General features: G+C 46.9%; 1 protein-coding gene across 1 annotated transcript; it reads right to left on the reverse strand.

Annotated features, from left to right (window-relative positions):
- Positions 1–70: 70 nt before the first annotated feature.
- Positions 71–16,453, reverse strand: ZIC4 (Zic family member 4; the record flags this gene model as incomplete). The annotated part of the gene is given in 5 exon segments (XM_080654059.1): positions 71–2,813; positions 4,814–5,132; positions 9,591–10,208; positions 16,386–16,443; positions 16,448–16,453. Coding segments are annotated over 5 exon segments (1,002 nt in total). The 3' UTR covers positions 71–2,812.
- Positions 16,454–18,343: the final 1,890 nt, after the last annotated feature.

Here is an 18,343-nt window from a genome sequence, read left to right on the forward strand (position 1 = left end):
GAGGCTGTGGAAGAGTCCCAAATCTTTCCCAGGATGATGAAGCAATAACAAAATACTCAGATTCAAAAGAGGAAGGAAAACATCACATCCTTTATTTCCAAAGAAAATATCCAAATGGAGCTCCATGTACACAAAGGTATTTGGAGGGAAAACAATCACAGATTTTAATTCAGTTTTACATATTTACAGCAAAATCAAGCCATCTCTTTCAACTGTGTTTTTATTTAACAATCACTTTCAGTCAAGTACTATATAACAACATTTTATTTCAAGTTAGTTCATAATTTAGGATGCTAAGGGGACAGATGATAAATCACAAACAGTGTGGGTAGAGAGGGTACTAAACAGTCTAGGGCTTCAGTCAGAATTGTGTGTGGGTGAATTATGATTACAAAATATTTGCCTGTCTGTATAATTAATATTTACTGTAATCATTATATTTTCCCATAAATTAACAATATAAATAAACATATGGGGATCTTGAGTAAGCAACTAAAAATCAATACAAGAGACAAAATTTTTTTGCAACTATAATAATAGCATGGGTTACAGCTCAGGGAAAACTACTTCACAAATAATTTAGTCAGCACACACAGAGTGGAGAGACTAGGACATCTTGTTTGTTTAAACCACCTTTAAAACCACATGAAGGAGGTTTGGGGAAAGCTGGACATGGTGAAAGTTTTTTCCTGGGCACGGTATAACATGAAGAACTGCATTTGTGGATGGGAGGGGGTGTTGCATGCATTCTGGGGTCACTATCTTGTAAACTGAATCTTCTGAACTCCAAGTGCCAAGATTCCAAAGAAAATAGGAAATTATAAAAATGTCTCTCTCCCTCAAGCCACTCTCCTTTCTATTAATGGCAGAAAAGGCTTGCTGATCGCTGCTAATGAGAAGAAACACACAATGGGTCTATTTTTTTTTTTCAGAGATTGTCTTTGAAGGAACAGGAAATATTAACCATAACTTGGCTGCAGCCTTAGGGTCCCAAACAAGAATATTGGGATCTTGAGGGGTCCCCAGAGGAGGCTCAAGTGACCTGACTTGAACTGATTGAGTGCCATGCCAGACCTTGGAGAAGCCTACATGCCTGTGTCAGAGCCTGTACAAAGAGCCCCTCATCATCTGTACACCTCCTTGGACCTGATGTCTCTGCATTACTTTTGTTTTCCTGTAAGCAGGACTTAGCCCTAAAGTTACCAGTTAGTGTGCATGTCTTTTCTTTTTTAACGAAGTTTGATTTTTATCTCTTTAGAAACGGTTTGAAACTAACAGGGCAGAGAGAGTTTGACAGAGAGGAGAACAAATCGCTGACAAAGAACCTTTTACATTTCATCAGCGTTGTTAGGACGACAAGCAAGAATGTCTCAGATAATAACTCTCACTTCAAAGATTTCTCAGCTCAATAGAAAGTGGACCATCCTTTTTATTCAACCACAAGGACTGGCACTAAAGAAGACTCCACTGTTTGATTTTTTTTTCCACCATGTTTATTTTTCCCCTATTCTCTAGGGTACTTGGATAAAATAAACAACATGACAATTAAGGGAACATGGACTTCTAACTTTCCTGCCATCTTCCCTATCTCCTTGGCCTTGCACTCTTGTGCTCATGCCCAGGGCCAGCCCAGGCCTGAGGAATACCATACACAGCACACTAGGGAGAAGTAAGTTTGGGGTGGCTGCAAGAGACTTCTGGGATAGAGGGGCAGAATGGGCTGTGCTGGGGCCAAAGTGGAAATGACTGAAAGCCACAGTCTGAACTTCTCAGACTCATCCAGTGTGGCTCCTCTGCTCTGCAAGTCTCACTCAAATTCAGGCCTCCACCTTGCTCAAGATGCAGAGAGGTGCATTGCACAGAACTGAGCTTGGCATGCTTACTTGTTTAGCTTGTGAGGTTGCCCTAAAGTTATTTACTCCTGATCTTGGAGCCTTTTTGAGGGACAGCCAAGATGTGCGGAGTCTGTGTGCTGAGTCAGGTTCTTCCCTTTCCTGAAAGCATCCCTGGTGCCAAAGCACCCACCTACGTTAGAATGCAGGGTGAACCCCTAAACGTCAGCGAGGCAGGTCCTAAGGGGGAAGTATATATTGGAGAACGTAGTGACAGTATCAAATGGCATGAAAGCAAAGGTCAGCACAAATGTATCTTCTTAGAGTGTCTGCAATGAAGTGTGCCGCCTTTGAAGGGGCCGCTCCCTGAGCGCATTTCCATGGCAAGCCCAACTTGGTGTGATGATGCACCGTCAAACTCACACTTTCAGCCCCAAAACTCAACTCTTTGAACAACCCGAGCTTGATTAGACCTTTCTCCTTTTCTTTCTCCTCTTAAAAACCATTTCCTCGCCTTTAGAAACTCGCCATCAAACCCAAATGCGCCCTCTGATCACCACAGAAAGCAGAAACAAAGAGGGCTGAGCGGCGATTCAAGCGGCCTTTTTCTTCTTTCCCATTATTATCCATTTTTATTATGATCGAGAACAAGTGCCCATTCGCGTGGGTTTTGTTTACCGGAAATTAAATGAAAATGATTTAGTCTGCGTCAAACAAAAATATATACTTGTATACATAGGGGAAAAGGCCTGTTAGACGTAAATATTATGTCCTTAATGAAAAGCCTGGACAGGCTCCAGGCTTGTCCTTTCAGGATTTCAGTGAGACTTGCCCATTGCCATAGAAATCCTAACTTACCATGAAGATGCACCGTGGCGAAGAAACATTGCTTTGTGTGCGAGCCCTTTGATGTCGCAGGCTCGAGATGCGGGCTCTCAGCTGCACTGGGCGAGATTACCTTAGGAGCAAAGTGGTGGACATCTGTAACAAGCAAATGAAAAATTATAGGTGATTAGTAGCCTACCAAACATTGTTGTTTTTATTTTATTGTTTTGGATATGGGTGGAAGGCCAATTGGGTCTAGAAACACAAGAGAAAGAACCTAGTCCAATTTGGGAATGGGAGAATTTTTAAACATTGTCAGAAGATGCAAATTTCCCAGATGCCCTCTGCACGTTGGCCATGGGGCAGGTGTTTCAGAGGGGAACAAGGTTTGCTGCCAACACAGCCCTTGACCAGGCAGCATCTGAGCCCTCTTGTAGTGGAGGGGGAGGGGAGGGCATTGTAGTTCCCCTTCCACAAGGAGAGATTCACTAAGGATGTGTTGAGAAGATTCTGGTTTTTATTAGGGGTACTTTTAGGGGACTGGAATGGGTCTGTGCAAGATTTCCCCCCTTCTTTTTCTTTCTTTTTTCCCCTCTAAATCTCAACAAGGATTTCTGGGAAACCCCATTCTCCCAGGGTATTAGAATGGAAAATAGGCCCCAATTTCCGTGCCCCCCCCCCCCCTGGAAACAGTTGCAAAGACTTTCCCTTTCCCTGCCACCAGCATCTGGTTCTCTTTTTCGGGACTTAGTACCCAGCACATAAAATATACATTCAGTCCTGGTTGGTTAACTCAGTTGGTTGGAACATCATCTTGATGCAACAAGGTTATGGGTTTTATCCCCAGTCAGGGCACATACAAGAGTCAACCAATGAATGCATAAATAAGTACAACAACAAATTAATGTTTTTCTCTCTTCGTCTCTCTCTCTCTCTTTCTCTAAAATAAATAATACACATTCAATCTAAACCCATTTGGGTATTTGCGTTTAAAACATTTGTTATTGCACTTCATCTTGTGTACCCTTCTTCACCTTAAAAAAAAAGAGAGAGAGACCAACATTGTGAGATTTTTAAAGATCATCACAGAATTGACTGAATTTATCCAGACGCTGTGGTCTAGGTTGGATACCTCTCCAGTGGAGACCTAGGCTCAGTGACGTCATTGGCTCACTGCACTCCTAGTGCCAAGCAGCCACAAGATTCCATAAGCCAAGGCTAGACAAGGGTAGGAGGTGGGAGGAGATGATGATTGGTCTGGGGAGACCTCTGAGCAATGAATCTTAAAGCCCCTCTAGCACTCCTTTGTCTGAATTTCCCATTGTTTGAACTCACCCCCCACCCCAAGTATATAATGTATATACGAAGCAGACTAGCAGACAGATGTGTCTGTGTGCTTGGGTTAGTTCCCAGGGGAGAGGCATGTGAGTCCCAGCGGTGGTGCTGAAACTCTCTTATCTCTTTTATAAATGTGCTGGAAATTTTTGAGATCTGGAAGTTGTGTACTTTTGTTTCAAAAGACAGCTGTAAGGTGAAATTGTAAAGAAGCAAAAGAGGAAGGAAATAGGAGGTAAGATATAAGTGATCCAAACTTTGATGGAGACTGCAACTGAGAACTGAGAAAGAAGTGGGGCCTGACAATCCAAGTGGTCCAATCCTGGAGGAAAATAGTTCCCATTATCTGAACCTCAGGAAGACTTTGTGGTCTTAGTTTTGTCACATGAAGTTGCCAAGATTGCACATAAACTCTCCTAATATATATTTTTTATTTTTGTCTGTTTATCTACCTTCTTTACCCCAACACTGGTTTCATGCTACCAGGTCATGAAGGTGTGTGTGTGTGGGGGGGTGTTACTGGGTGTGACTGTAGAATAAATAAGTAGCATATTTACATTTTATTCAATGTCCTCTAACAACCATTAGCAGTGAACTAACTTCCTTCCTTCCTTCCCTCCTTCCTTCCCTTCTTGTTTCCTTCCCTTCTCTTCAAGCCTCAAGAACCAGATCTAGACTAGCAGTCATTGCTCACAGAGCAGCAACCACAGCAGTAGCCCTAATACCATAAGCAGCGGGCAGCAGCGGCAGGGCCAGATGCTGGCGCCCAACTTGGCGCGGCGGGGGCAGTTACAACACGGCCAGTGCCTTGACACACATACCATTCTCTCAATTCGATGCCACGAGCCACTACTGCCGCCGAGGAGGCCACCGGGGGCTCGCGGCCGAAGTTGGACGAAAGCGACCCAACCGCAGATTGCGTGGCAGAGACGTAGCCAGAGCTAAGAGGCGGTGGTGAGCGCCCGTGCACCTTCATGTGCTTACGCAGCGAGCTGGGGTGCGTGTAGCACTTGTCGCAGCCGCGTACTTTGCACGTGTATGGCTTGTCGCTCGTGTGCACATGCGAGTGCTTCTTGCGGTCGCTGCTGTTGGCGAAGCGTCGCTCGCAGCCCTCGAACTCGCACCTAAAGGGCTTCTCCCCTGATGGAGGCAATTGCAGAGACATTAGTGCGTGTGACCCGGGTCTGGCTCGGCCTCACAAACCTCCCTAAATTTCTTTTCCATTATTTGGAAAAGAACCGGTAAAGATTTTCAGAAACTTTTGTGTTAGGCCCCTTAGGCCTGGTACCTTCTTCCCTCCCGTCTCCGAGTGCGCCCTCTAAGCTGCCTCCTGCAGCTCCCCCCTCCCCCCTCTCCTGCATGAGCCTGGAGGAGGGTACGGAGGAGGAGCGACAAAGAATCCATCTTAGTTAAGTTTCCATCCTGGAAAATCCTGATCTACTCCGATTGTTTTCCTCCAAATTTTCTCCATTCGGAGCCAGAAGCTCCTCTGCCCAGAAAACAGAGTTGACCGAGGAGGTTTTATCTGCTCAATTTACAATTGCTGTTCCAGCCAAAGGTTCCCCGCTCAGAGGACCATCCCGCACACACCCCATCCTGGCCCAAACTGTTTCCTAAAAAAGGTTTTGTATAAATGTCAAGGCGATGGGATAATTTAGTAGTGCACACCCGATGCACATGACATGTGCGCAGTGTGTATTCGTGCCGTAGGAAAAGGTATTCTGAGCAATGATTCACTTCACAGGCGATTTTTACAGGAAATGGGAATTTCCTCCCCCTTCACTTCGATCCCCTGAGGGCAAACGTTTAGCAGCATTCTTCAAATCTTGCCTAAACTGCTCGGGATCCCGCTACCTAAGAGAACCGCCAATACTACTTTATTACGCTGCTCCTGAGGTTTCCTGGAGACGCTGCAGCGGGCAGCCAGCTCTCCCAGGCCCAGTTGGCTGTGTGTTCAACTGACCCTCCCCAGACCACCACGCCCGGGAGTTGGGCCCAGCAGACCTGAGGTGAGAGGCCCGTGCGGCAGGATCTGCCCGGGCCCAGTGGGATCCGCGGCCTGTCTCCCAATCGAACCCTTGAGCTTGGAGGCTTCCGTGTGAGCGCAGCTGCTGAGGTCACGCCTGGTCCGTCCCCGCGGACCGAAGGCCAGAGGGCAGCCGGGGTAGACTCACAAGGGACTCGGCTCCCTGGTGCGATGCCCTATAGAGCCGCGGGAAGGCGCGAGTGCGCATTAGGTTGGCGAAGGACCGAGCTCCAATCCCGGAGCTCACCGAGGGCTGGATTCGCTGGCCTGTGGGGGAGGAAAGAGCCCCGAGAAGCCGGAAGCCCAGGTTGCTGCTGAGCCGGGAAGGAGGTGAGAAAGCGTATAGGCGCTTTAAATAATTGGATGCCGCCGTGCTCCCTGGATAGAGGGATCCGCTCCCAAGCTTCTGGTTGAGAAGAAAGAGGTGCATGGCTGCAGGATTGTTGCCTTTGTGGTCGCTTCTCCCGTGACTCCCAGGAAAGACGAGAGCTTTGGGGTTAGGTTTAAACAAAGCACCCATTCTCGATGTCCGCCCAGGCTCACGCTGAGCCAGAGGTTTGCGCACAACCCTCGCCTCAAGGCTGCAGAGGTTTGTGAACCCAGGTCTTGGTCCCCGCCCAGCCATTGCGTCCTCCCCCTGCAGGACTATTGCAAGTACAGTGTAACAGTGAACGGTGCTAGAATCTGCTATTTCTCGGGACACCGGTACCGTTTTATAAAAATGAATAAAGAGACATGCAAAATAAATCAGTGCCCTTATTTGCCCCTCGTTTTCTTCCCTTTAATCCCTGTATTTGCCAAACTAAAACTTTTCTTCATTTTCTCCCCCCACCTCCCAAAAAAATATCTAACAAGAACCATGCAATTTAGCACCCGCAAAAGGAAACAAGATTTGCTGAGAAAACGGAAGTGGTGTGTAATTTAAGCTTGATTGCCCCCCCCCACACACACACACACACTTATCCCATCTTGTGAGCGCCTCGTTGGATATTCACTTAAAACAGGAATAATGATTTCATCCCAGACGAGAAGCAGAGGCGGAAAAAAGCAGGACACTGAAGGTGATACGGGCCTGGAAGTTCCGAGGCCGCTGGGAGGCCAAGAGAAGCGGTGCCCGCGCGCCCTCCTGCCCTCGCGGCCTCTCCCCAGTTGCTGGAGTCGCCCTGGTTTCTCCGTCTAACACCCCCATCTACCCCCCGCCCCCCACCGCCTCCCTGCCACCGGGTCTGTGCTCTGAGCCCTGGGTGGGTGGATGTGGAGAGGCAGGGTTGGTCCAGGGCTTTGCAGCCCTCCTGAGCAGCGGGTCCAGGGGCTGAGTCGTGAAAGGCCCGGAGTCTCCTCCCAGAAGCTCCACTACCAAGAGAGGCCCCTTCCCCAGCCCCGCGCCAGGCCCGCGCGACAAAGTTTGGCAGCGGCAGCTCGGTGCGCTAGCGCCATTTTCTCGCACTTGTGGCTGTGCCGGGCTGTCCGAGCGTCTCCGCCCGGGCTCGGTCTCCACCTCAGACCCCAGCCTGCTTCTCCCTGCCCACCGCCTGGGAAGGCGGGGCGAGTCCGCGGCACAGGGGTCCCGGGAAGGGCGCCAGGCGGCGAGGTCGGGCCGGAGCGCGGCGGCTCGCCTGCGTTTCCCTCGCGGCGGCACCTTTTTCCGGGACTGCGGTGACCGCCACTAAGTGAAACCTTTCGGCTTGGGCTCTGGGCAGCCGCATCCGAGGCCAGGCCTAGGATTCAGATCCGGAGAATTTTAACTCCCGAGAAATAATCATTCGCCGCTTCCGCGAGTCGAGAAAATAAAACGCCATTAATATTTGAAAAGGCAATTATTTTCCTGTTGAACTGTCTTCATGAATAATTTGTCGTGAGGTCTATTGCCATTTGAGAGACATTTTGTTGTTTTTCCCCCCTCTTTTCATTACTTAGGAGGGGGCTGAGAGAAACGGTGGACCAGGCCCTGCAGGGTTTTTTTCGTTTTTGTTTTTGTTTTTAACTCCAGCGGTAATGAATTGGGACTGCTATCGGAAAGGACGCACTTAGGATTTGGTCCCGGATAGAAGAAACCTGAGCCAGCCCGGGCGCACGGAACTTGTTTCGCTGCTGTAGGTCGATTAAACTAGGAATTTAACCATTTTCTGCTTCACGGCCTTCAAACAGTAGGCCGGCAAACTGTGTTTGTTTAGAACTCCCCTGTCTTTAAAAATCAGTTCCTCCTCTGGCTCAGGACTGCGTGTCTACCTTTGCAGTGTGGACCGCCAGCTTCTGGAGTAGCCAGCCTGTAGGCAGTGAACAGTACCTCACTTCTTTCTGCCTCACACCGGAATGAAACTCTGATGGGGAGGAGGCATCCTGGAAACAGCTTCAGAAAACCATACGTTTCCAGATGTGCTCCAGAAATAAAGTAGGAGACTAAAAGTGGACTTTGGTGGTCTGGCCTCCGCGTGTGCCGTTTTCCTGGCCACGGACCTTCTTCAAGATCGCAGGGTTTGCGAGAGAAGGCGGGATTTAGCAGGATTCTTTCCTGGGCATTGCGAGCCTGGGAGAGTTATTTGACTCTAATAATTGCCATTGTTTCTATCAATAATAGAGGTGAGTAAAACAGAGCACCAGGGAGGAGAAGTGGAGCACCAAGCTGGAACTTATTTCATACCCTGGTCTGGCCACCGGTCCAGTTCTCTCCGCCCCTCTCCCCCCAGGAAACAAACAAACAAACACAAAAAACAAACAGGGGAGGGTAATGTTGATTTCTTAAACTTGGAGAGTGGGCAAGAAAACCCTAGCTAACTGGAGTATAAACATGACTGCTAAACTAATTAATGTAACTTCACAGGCTGTTCTGGAAAGTGTGAAAACTTTCTCCTTGCAATTGCATTAATTATAGATGCTTCTGGCCAGAGAAGTTCAACTTTGCAGGCTCTTGCCCTGGTTCCTTTCCTTTCTGTTAACTAGAACTGACAGATGTGGTTGACACATGTCCCCATTTCACTTAACAGCTCAGTAAATGACATTTAAGGCAGATGAGTCTCCTTGGCTCTCTGCTAAAGTAGAAGAGAGGTTTGTCAATTGTCCCAAGTGTCCAGTTATCAAGGCACCAAAAGTTAGCCTAGAGACCCCAAATCCTAAAGAAGTAGCCAAAGGCCTGATGACCCCTCAGTTCAGGTGGTGGTCAGGTTGTAAGGCTGGAAGAGTGTTGGCCAAAAAAACTGGGAAAAATTAAATTGTTCCTATATATTTAAAACTGAGAAATAGTACTATTTAAATACCTTAAAAGCAAACTAAATGGGCAGGGAGCACACATTCATACACTCAGAGACCCAAACACCTTCACCCTTGCCTCCTAGAGCAGAAATTCTCTACTGTCTTCCCCACACTCAGTCTTGGGAACTTCTGTAACTCTAATAGAAGAACATAATTAATATTTTATGGGCTTGGCTCATGGAAACACCAAATACCCTTCCCCCCCCCACACACACACATATACACACACTCCCTGGATGAAACTTGAGGAAATCCAGCCCAAGGGCAGGGAAGAGGCCCCTGCTTCCCCAGAGGATCTAAACGAGATAGTGCCGAATACTGACCTGTGTGAGTTCTTTTGTGTATTTTGAGATTTTCTGATCTAGCAAAGACCTTCCCACACCCCGGGAAAGGACAGGGGAAGGGCTTTTCGCCTGTATGAACGCGGATGTGATTTACAAGTTTGTATTTGGCTTTAAAGGGCTTTCCCTGGCGCGGACACTCCTCCCAGAAGCAGATGTGGTTGGCCTGCTCTGGGCCGCCGACGTGCTCCACAGTGACGTGCGTGACCAGCTCGTGCATGGTGCTGAAAGTTTTGGAGCAGAGGTGCGGGAGCTCGGGGCCATCGACCGCCAGCCACTTGCAGATGAGCTCCTGTTTGATGGGCTGGCGCATGTAACGGAAGAAGGCACCGGGACCCTGGGGCACAGCGAGGTTCACTGTCAGGTTCATGCCCCCATAGCCATGCAGGGCCCCGGCAGCTGCTAGGGCGTTGCTGTGGGCGACTGGTCCTGGTGAGAAGGCTTCGGGCCGCGCATTCATTTCTCTGGGGAGCCCCAGTCGCAGGAGTCCGTTCAAAGTGCCACTGGCGGAGGCCTCGGCAGGCTGCTCGTGAAGGCCAGGGAACACCGAGGGGCTGGAGGCAGCAATGAGCTGGGGGTCATAATGTCCGGAGCTACTACCTGTTGTCAAGACAAATAGCGAGCGTGAGAACAGGTGGCATGAGCTGAGCGTTCCACCTGGCGGGGTTGGGGGGAGGGGGAAGCAGGTCTACAGCCTCTGCCTTCAGACCCCAGACTTGGAGCCAGATAGTGTCAGCAGCAAACCCAATAGGCCACGTGAGGTAAAGCCCCCCAACCTTAGATGGATGGTGGCGGCTCGGCTTGTGGAAGGGATAGTGGGACACGCAATGCTGAGTCGTCTGTGGGCAGTCCGGAGCCCCTACGCTCTGCTCCAAGGGAAGCCCGACCTGCTCCTCAAGTATGCTTTGGCGGCCAACAACGCCCACCCTGAGGGGGATTGGGGATAAGGGCAGTGGGGATGTTGTAGGTGGTGGGGGTGCTGCTGAAGCGCCCGGCCATATGCACTAATTTCAGCGCCCAGGTCCGCTGGGAGTGGGCGGCCTGCATCCGGACTCAGACTCCCCAGAGTTGCCAGGGTCGGACCGTTCAAGCCACTGTCACCTGACAGTGTGGAGGGGAAAGAAGAATCACAGAACAACTTCTGAAGAGGTTTTTTTTCCCCCCTTAAGATTTGGATTGTGACTTTACTCCTCCCTCCCACCACCACCCTCGATCTTTAAAGCCTACTTGAAACCCGCATGCTACAGAGGCGGCAGCAGAGCGCGTGAGGAAGTGAATAGAGATTGGGGCCCGCCCGGGCTCGCAGAGAGGAACAATCACCTAGGTCGACTAGGTCGCCCACTGGCCTGCTGCCGGGCCCGACGTCAGAGATGACAGGTCTCGCCGTTCCCGGACACACACACACACACACACACACACACACACACACACACACACAACTGCTCCAGCTCCTCCTCTCCCTTCCCCTCCCCCATCGCCCTCCCTTGCCCCCTCTCAGCTCCCACTTCTACTGCTCCTGCGCTCTGACCCAGGCACGGATTATCTCCTCTTGAGCCTCCCCCTTCTCTCCCCAAAGCTGGATGGATATGCTCTTGAAAGTGAGGGAGCGAGGTAATGCCTCTGTTCTCCACGACTTTGGGGAGGGGTATTGCGTTGCACATGTCCTCGGGGTAGACCTACTGTACCCAGTCTTGCCAGGACTGATAGGCAGCATTCGGAGCACTGGGACAGCTTCAGCGCTTTGTCCCAGGAGTCATGTGAAAGCGTAGGTGGAGATCTAGGGAGGAAAGACCGCTGCAGGCTAGACGGCCTGGTGCAAAAGAACACCTAGGCTAGTAGCCCTGGAGCATAATTTTACTTTCTGGATTTCTCCGAAATTCATTCTCTCTCTCTCTCTCTCTCTCTCTCTCTCTCTCTCATTTCTCCCAAGCCCAGACCACACTATGCCTTCCAACATGTATCCTTCCTTCTCCCCTCCCTGGCTCCCATCTTCCCACATAACCTTTGCGATCCCCCCTCCTGGTGCCTGGCGCTCTCACAGACTGGTGAACCCCAGAATCCAGTCCTGGCCAGAGCCAGGAGTGAGCAGGAGGAGTTGATGACTTGGTGAGGCTGACTTTAAACCCACCCAGCCCTCCTGAGAGGGGCTAAGGAACTTCTCAGCCATAAATCACAGCACCCCATAGGTGGACTGGCCAAAGTAACAAAGGCTAGCATAGCAAGAAGGAACATTTCTTCACTCTTCCATTTCCTTACTCTCCCAGGTCTCCCTCCTTGAGCTCTGTAGACCCTGACACCAAAACGGAGCCTTTGAGAAAGGGTAGATTTAGGGGTCAATTCCACTCTCAGCTCCCACCTGTTGCCTGTTGCCAGAGTCACTGCCTCCTTCCTCGCCTGTCTTTAAAGTTCTGATAAGAGTAAAGGCCATATTAAGAGTAGAGGCCAGGCTGTGAGAGAACTGTGGCTTCCTGGCCTTCGGATTATACAGTCTTGGGGTGGGGGCGTGAGGTGAAAAAAAAAACAAACAAAAACATTCAAGTCTGAGCAAAGGGGCTGAGGGTATCCTTTGTTTGTGTCAACCCGGTTAGGATGAGCTACATCACCTGGTGATGAAAAGGGCCGCTGGCTTCTACCCTTGCCTTGGTCTCCGCCCAAAATGCCAGCCTAAGTACTTGGGCTTCTCTGATTGCCATAGATAGCACCCCAAAGCTGAGAAAAGGGTGTTTTTTTTAAAATATATTTTATTGATTTTTTACAGAGAGGAAGGAAGAGTGATAGATAGTCAGAAACATCAATGAGAGAGAAACATCGATCAGCTGCCTCCTGCACACCTCCCACTGGGGATGTGCCTGCAACCAAGTTACATGCCCTTGACCAGAATTGAACCTGGGACCCTTCAGTCCACAGGCCGACGCTCTATCCACTGAGCCAAACCGGTTTTGGCAGAAAAGGGTTTTTAAGAGATGTTTTAAAGATTGGGTAAAAATCCCCATACCCATAGCAGAGGTGAGAAGTTTGGACAGATTATTATGAACTCTGATGCAGGGTTTTTAAGTTGTCCCACCCATTCCCAGCAGCAAGGATCATTATACATTGCCTAGTCAGTATAAATAAGAATTTCTTTTAAATTGTAAAAATAATTTACTTATTTATAATGGTTGGCAGGTTCTTTCAGACTTTCTTCATTTAATACATTGTTCCTGCTTCAGGTGCATTTTATTGAGGGATTAGCTTCCACAACAATTTCCCCTGGTTTTGGCAAGTGCAGGTCTTTCTGTTCCTCCAGCTGGAAGAGCTTAAGCAACACAACCAATTGGTGCTATGGTTAGCATTGAAAAAAAAATTGGCTGGGCCTGGCATGGCTCAATGGTTAAGCATTGACCTGTGAACCAGGAGGTCACAGTTCCATTCCTGGTCAGGGCACATGCTCAGGTTGCAGGCTTGATCCCCAGTGTGGGGCATGTAGGAGGCAGCTGAGTAATGATTCTCTTTCATCTTTGATGTTTCTATCTCCCTCTCCCTTCCCCTTCCTCTCTGAAATCAATGAAAAAATATATTTTTAAAAAAGTTGAAGGAAAGCATTTGACAGCCTAACCCTGTCTGCTCTGGAAACCAAGGACTTCCACAGCAGTGTTGAGACTAGGCTTTGAGGATTTGTCTCCTTTCCTGGCTTTCACGTTTTCCAACAGTCTCACTTTCTTGGACTTATCCCTCTGCCTACAGGCACCTCCTATGGTCTCCCTTCCCGTTTTCCCTTCCTCTAAGCCTGGTCAGGAAAGATCTCTGTCTCTAGCCAGAGTATTGAGGTATTCTAGTCTCTGTGAGTGATTTTAAGGCTCCCCTTGGTGCAGGTGTCCGTTGAATGATGCAGCTTACTAGGCAAGTCTGGGCTGAACCCAAGTAGGGCTCAGAAAATAACAAAGACCAAAACCAAAAACCCAAAGGTGTGTGTCCCTCCCTAGGTTCCCTCACTGTTTCTCCTAAGCATCCCTCAACACAGAACTTAGTCACCTCCTCCGGTAGCATTCAGACCTAAGTGCAGGGTGCTTTTGCAATAGTTCAGCAATTAAAGCATTTTCTTTCCCACCTGATCATGGGCCATCTACAACCTACTGCTCAGGATGTTTGTCAAACTCATCATCCACTTTGACTTCCATTAAAACTCTGATTTGCACAAAAATGTATCTCTTAATATATACATGGTGATCCCACCTGTATCAAAAGCATTGAGTAATTGTACAGAACAAGGGTATTTAAGTTGTTTTATGCTTTGGAACCTATTGGAACCCTTTTGAACTAGTGCATTCTAATAGTACTGTGTGTGTTGCCCATAATTGTAAAGAAGAATATGATAACTTTCCATTAGAAGGTGGTGAAAATAAAGATTCTTCCCCACCCCCCCCATCCATGTTTGCAGACTACTTGAATTCTACGGATTGACACCATGGACTCTATGGATAAAAAGCAGAGGTTTTATACACACTATCACTTATTAACTTTACCTTGAAAAGCTTCAAACATGTGTATGGCTTTTTGTGCCAACAGCAGAAGGGCAGATTCATCTGATTCAGTCAAATTCACTGACAGTTACCTGACCTTGTGGAGCTCCCTCCCAGATGCAGCCTTCTCTTGAAACATGGAAAACATCTGGACATTTCCCGAGAGACAGAGGTAGGTAGAAAAAATTGATTTCACCCACTAATATTTATAAAAGGAAAATTTTGGGCAATTACATAAGGGTCTTCAAGGCTTATTTCTGAAGTTATCAACAAAGCAGTATCCAGCTAATCACAAAAGACAGGTGGGACATCAATGTAGGCAGGCGTACTTTAGTTTTCAGGGACATTCATTTGGGTCTTCTAGTGCCCAGATAGCAAGGAGTTCAGGTATCATTGATTATTGTTTGGGCAGGCTGAGGAGTATTATCCCCCTCAATGGTGATCAGAATTTTTCTTTCAGAACTTTATCTCACCACACTTGCTTCCAATACCAAATGCGTGGCTGGAATATTCTTTTCCTAACCATCCTGTAGTTTATAACATTACTGATTCCACTTTCCTGCTTCATTTGCAGTAAAAAAGACATATTCTGGTGTCCAGAGATCTTTCAGCAGGGGTCAAAGAAGCTCTGGAGGCCTTCATGGATGGGAGACTGTTTGGAGCACAACAGACCCTAAACATCCCTCCAATGCCCAACATCATGCCCTATATACCCTTCTTTATCTGAGCCAAACCAATGCAATAGCATAAACTAAACTGATTTTCTAATCCTGCTGTATAGAAATATGACATTTGATGATGCCATAATCTGCCAGAGCTCCTCACATCATTGGCTCAAATGGGGAAATGTCTGATCTCTCTTCCTGGGAAAGAAAGAAATCAGGAAAATTTCAGATGCATAACTGGGCTATTTTCCAACTTTGCTCTTTTAAACAATGCTAAATGATGATTATCTAGCAGTATCCTGGGAGCCAAGGGCCACTGCACAGAGCCTGGTTAAGCATAAGCCTTGTTGCCTGGATGTTCTGCATCTAAATCTGCAGTCACTTGTTCAATCTTTTCTTCCTCACTTCTGCCCAGGTTACCAACCCAAACTAGGAACAAATCTCTTCAGATCCTAGTCACTGACAGACTTGAGGATTCCTGCACTGAGAGATTGTCTCTATTCTTATGGGAAAGTAATTAAATAACTTAAGCCCCAGGAGGCCACCATATGTACAGGTCCAAATTGTACAAAGGAGATGAGATCTATGAGGATTTTGGAGACATTCCTCCCCTTTCCTATGCCAGTTTGGGCTTTAGTCATCATTAATGGAACTAAGTATGAAAGAAAATATACTTAGATAGAATTTAATTTTCAAACAATGGTTCTGCGAAACATCTTTCAACAAAAGATTAAGAAACATGGCTAAAGGATTTTACAGAACAGCATTGAAAAACTAAAATAACAGAATTTACATAATAACCACACCTCTCTTGAGAATTCTGTCATCAAATCATCCCAAAATAATAGAAGATAACCATTTCCTGATTTGTCATTTAATTTTTGTTAAGAAGGTTGCTTTTTCTACCAACAGCAACAACAACAACAAAAACAAACAAACAAACAAAAAAACACCTTGGAGGCAACCATCAGCTAGTGGTGTAGTTAAAATGAGGAAAACTAGATGCCTGGAAGGAGAAACACCCAACCCTAAATCATATGCTTATTCTAAATGGAATATTAAATTAAATTTTTCACAATGAAGGTATTCCTGACTGAGCAGCTGTCAGTCACTCCCTGTTCAGACACCACATTGTGGGAAGATCATCACCACCACATTGCAGAAGGCTGCTGTCCCTGGTAAAGATGATGCATATCATGTAAACCCCATCACCAAGATCAAAGTATGCTTCTTTCATGGAAGCCAATACATGTCAAACCTTATTCCAATCAAATTATCTGGAAATGAATTCAAGATGAATATGTCATAGAATAATGTGACAGTGGAACTGCAGAAGGTCAGGGGTGGTTGTTTCAATGAGAGAGTCGTCAAATATTAATTCTAGAACATCCAGATGAGTAGGCTTTGAGGAATTAGTCAGCTGCCGGTGGGACGTTGAGTTGCTGATTTGTGTGCAAATTTATTAAGCAGCAAGGTGTTGCTCTAAGTTTCACTTGAACTCAAGAAACATCCCCAAACTCACAACCAACATAAGCAAAAGACAAAACAAAATTTTCTACTTAAAAGAGAAATAACTTCAGCAAACCAATATTCAAAAGAGGATTTTAACTTACTCGACTCTTTCAGAGCCGTTTGGTAAAGTCGCAATCGTCTCCTCATCCCCAAAGATGTCGTATCTCATTTCCTGACTTTGAGCCTGTTGGGGGGGCGGGGGGAGGGAAACAGTTACTAGTTAAATATTTTTACACATGTTTGTACAGAACGGTCTTGTAGCCTGCATGTGTGAGTGGAAAAAAAAAAAAAGTGTGGATCTGAAAAGTCTTTTAGTCTTTCTTTGACCATTTTCAAATTTGGCAGTGAAAATAAAAGAACTCTGCTGGGAACTTCCTGTATTTATTACAAAACAACATACCCTTGAAGATAAAAAATATTAAAATCATCATTCCCCAACAAGTTGTATTTTGTTTTGTTTGTTTTTTTAATCTTAAACTCATGTTATTCTGTCTTACAGATAGAATTAAGCACCCAGTTCAGTCAGTCAGTGTTCAAACATCTCTAACTTTTAGAATTTGAATTTATTGTATGAGAAGCTGCCATTATTTTCTTTAAGTGTATCAATTGAGTTTAGTAAAATGGAATGAGGAGGGCTGGGATGTTAGCAGATTAAAAATTGAGTTGTAACTCTTGAAACTGGGAGGAGAGGAATTACTTTGCAAATTTCTAGATGCTGTTCTGCTCTGTTGGTGTGGAATCCCTTACAGGGTTTCTTCCCCCAGACACTTTGGAAGCCATTACTGGTTGATTTTTCAAAATCAATATAAAATTTCCCAGATTGGGGTGGGGGGTCTCATTTCTATCATCTGGTCCTGATTGTCCCACTTCTTATTTAAGAAAGTCAGAAACAGCCCTAGCCTATTTGACTCAGTGGATGGAGCATCGGGCCTGCGGACTGAAGGGTCCCAGGTTTGATTCAGGTCAAGGGCACATGCCCTGGTTTTGGGCTAGATCCCCAGTAGGGGCATGCAGGAGGCAGCCAATCAATGATTCTTATCACTGATGTTTCTATCTCTCTCTCTCCCTCTCCCTTCCTCTCTGAAATCAATAAAAATATATTTTAAAATTAATAAGAATAAAAAAGAAAGCAAGAAATAACCTGCTCCCCTCAACCCCCATAAGATATTTGCAGATCAGATTCACTTTGTGGATAGAATCAGTAAACCATTGGCCATCTTAAAGCCTGAAACCCACCCTGGGGACTTCTGCATCTGTCAGGCAAGGAAAGTCAGTGGAGCAGCCAAACAGAGGCAATCTACCCAACCCCAGCCCTCAATTTGGCCTAGAAAGACAGACAGTCATTGAAAAGGTCTCAGGCTGGACAAACACAACAAGCCCTCTATCAATGATGAAGTCTGCTTGTCTTAACACTCCAGTCCACAGAACAAGTGGTTGTTTAAATTGTTGAACTGCAGGCCAAATCCAAGTGAGGCCCTGGTATTTCAAAGGCTTTCCAGTTCTCTATGTTCAAAGATCTCTTTCTCTCTCCCTCAACCCCCAATTGGGACTTGAATTAGCTTGGGTGTTTTCACCCTTCCCTCTCCCTTCTTTTCTAGTTTCAAGCCTGAGAGGTATGTGTGTGTAGTGGGGGAGGGTGGGGGGAGGGGTAGACTCACCATTTCCTAGATGGTTTTATTTATTTTCAATTTTTCCTAACCAAAAGGCTTCCATCTCCAAAGGTAATAAGCACAAATCAGAACAGAAAGCAGACCCAACTTTGCATTCCTGCAGAAGGGTGGCATGCTGGATGACTTTACTCTAAAATTTCTTCATGGCAGGATATCTGGCGTGAGAAAAGTTCTGGTTGGTTGGAACTAATAGAATTTACTATTTAGCTTCTGAAGAAAATGGGTGTGAATTTCCCTAGAGAACTCTGTTCACCCACAATGCTGCCCAAGCCCTCCATTTAAGAGGCCCAGGCCACTTCCACTACCAGGACTTGGCAATCTTTTGTATGTCACAAACCCACAGGCATGCAAACAATTGCTGCAGAGGCTGGACTTCAGGCAGGCAACTG

This window comes from Plecotus auritus (assembly GCF_963455305.1).
Source record: "Plecotus auritus genome assembly, chromosome: 2".
NCBI lineage: Eukaryota > Metazoa > Chordata > Mammalia > Chiroptera > Vespertilionidae > Plecotus > Plecotus auritus.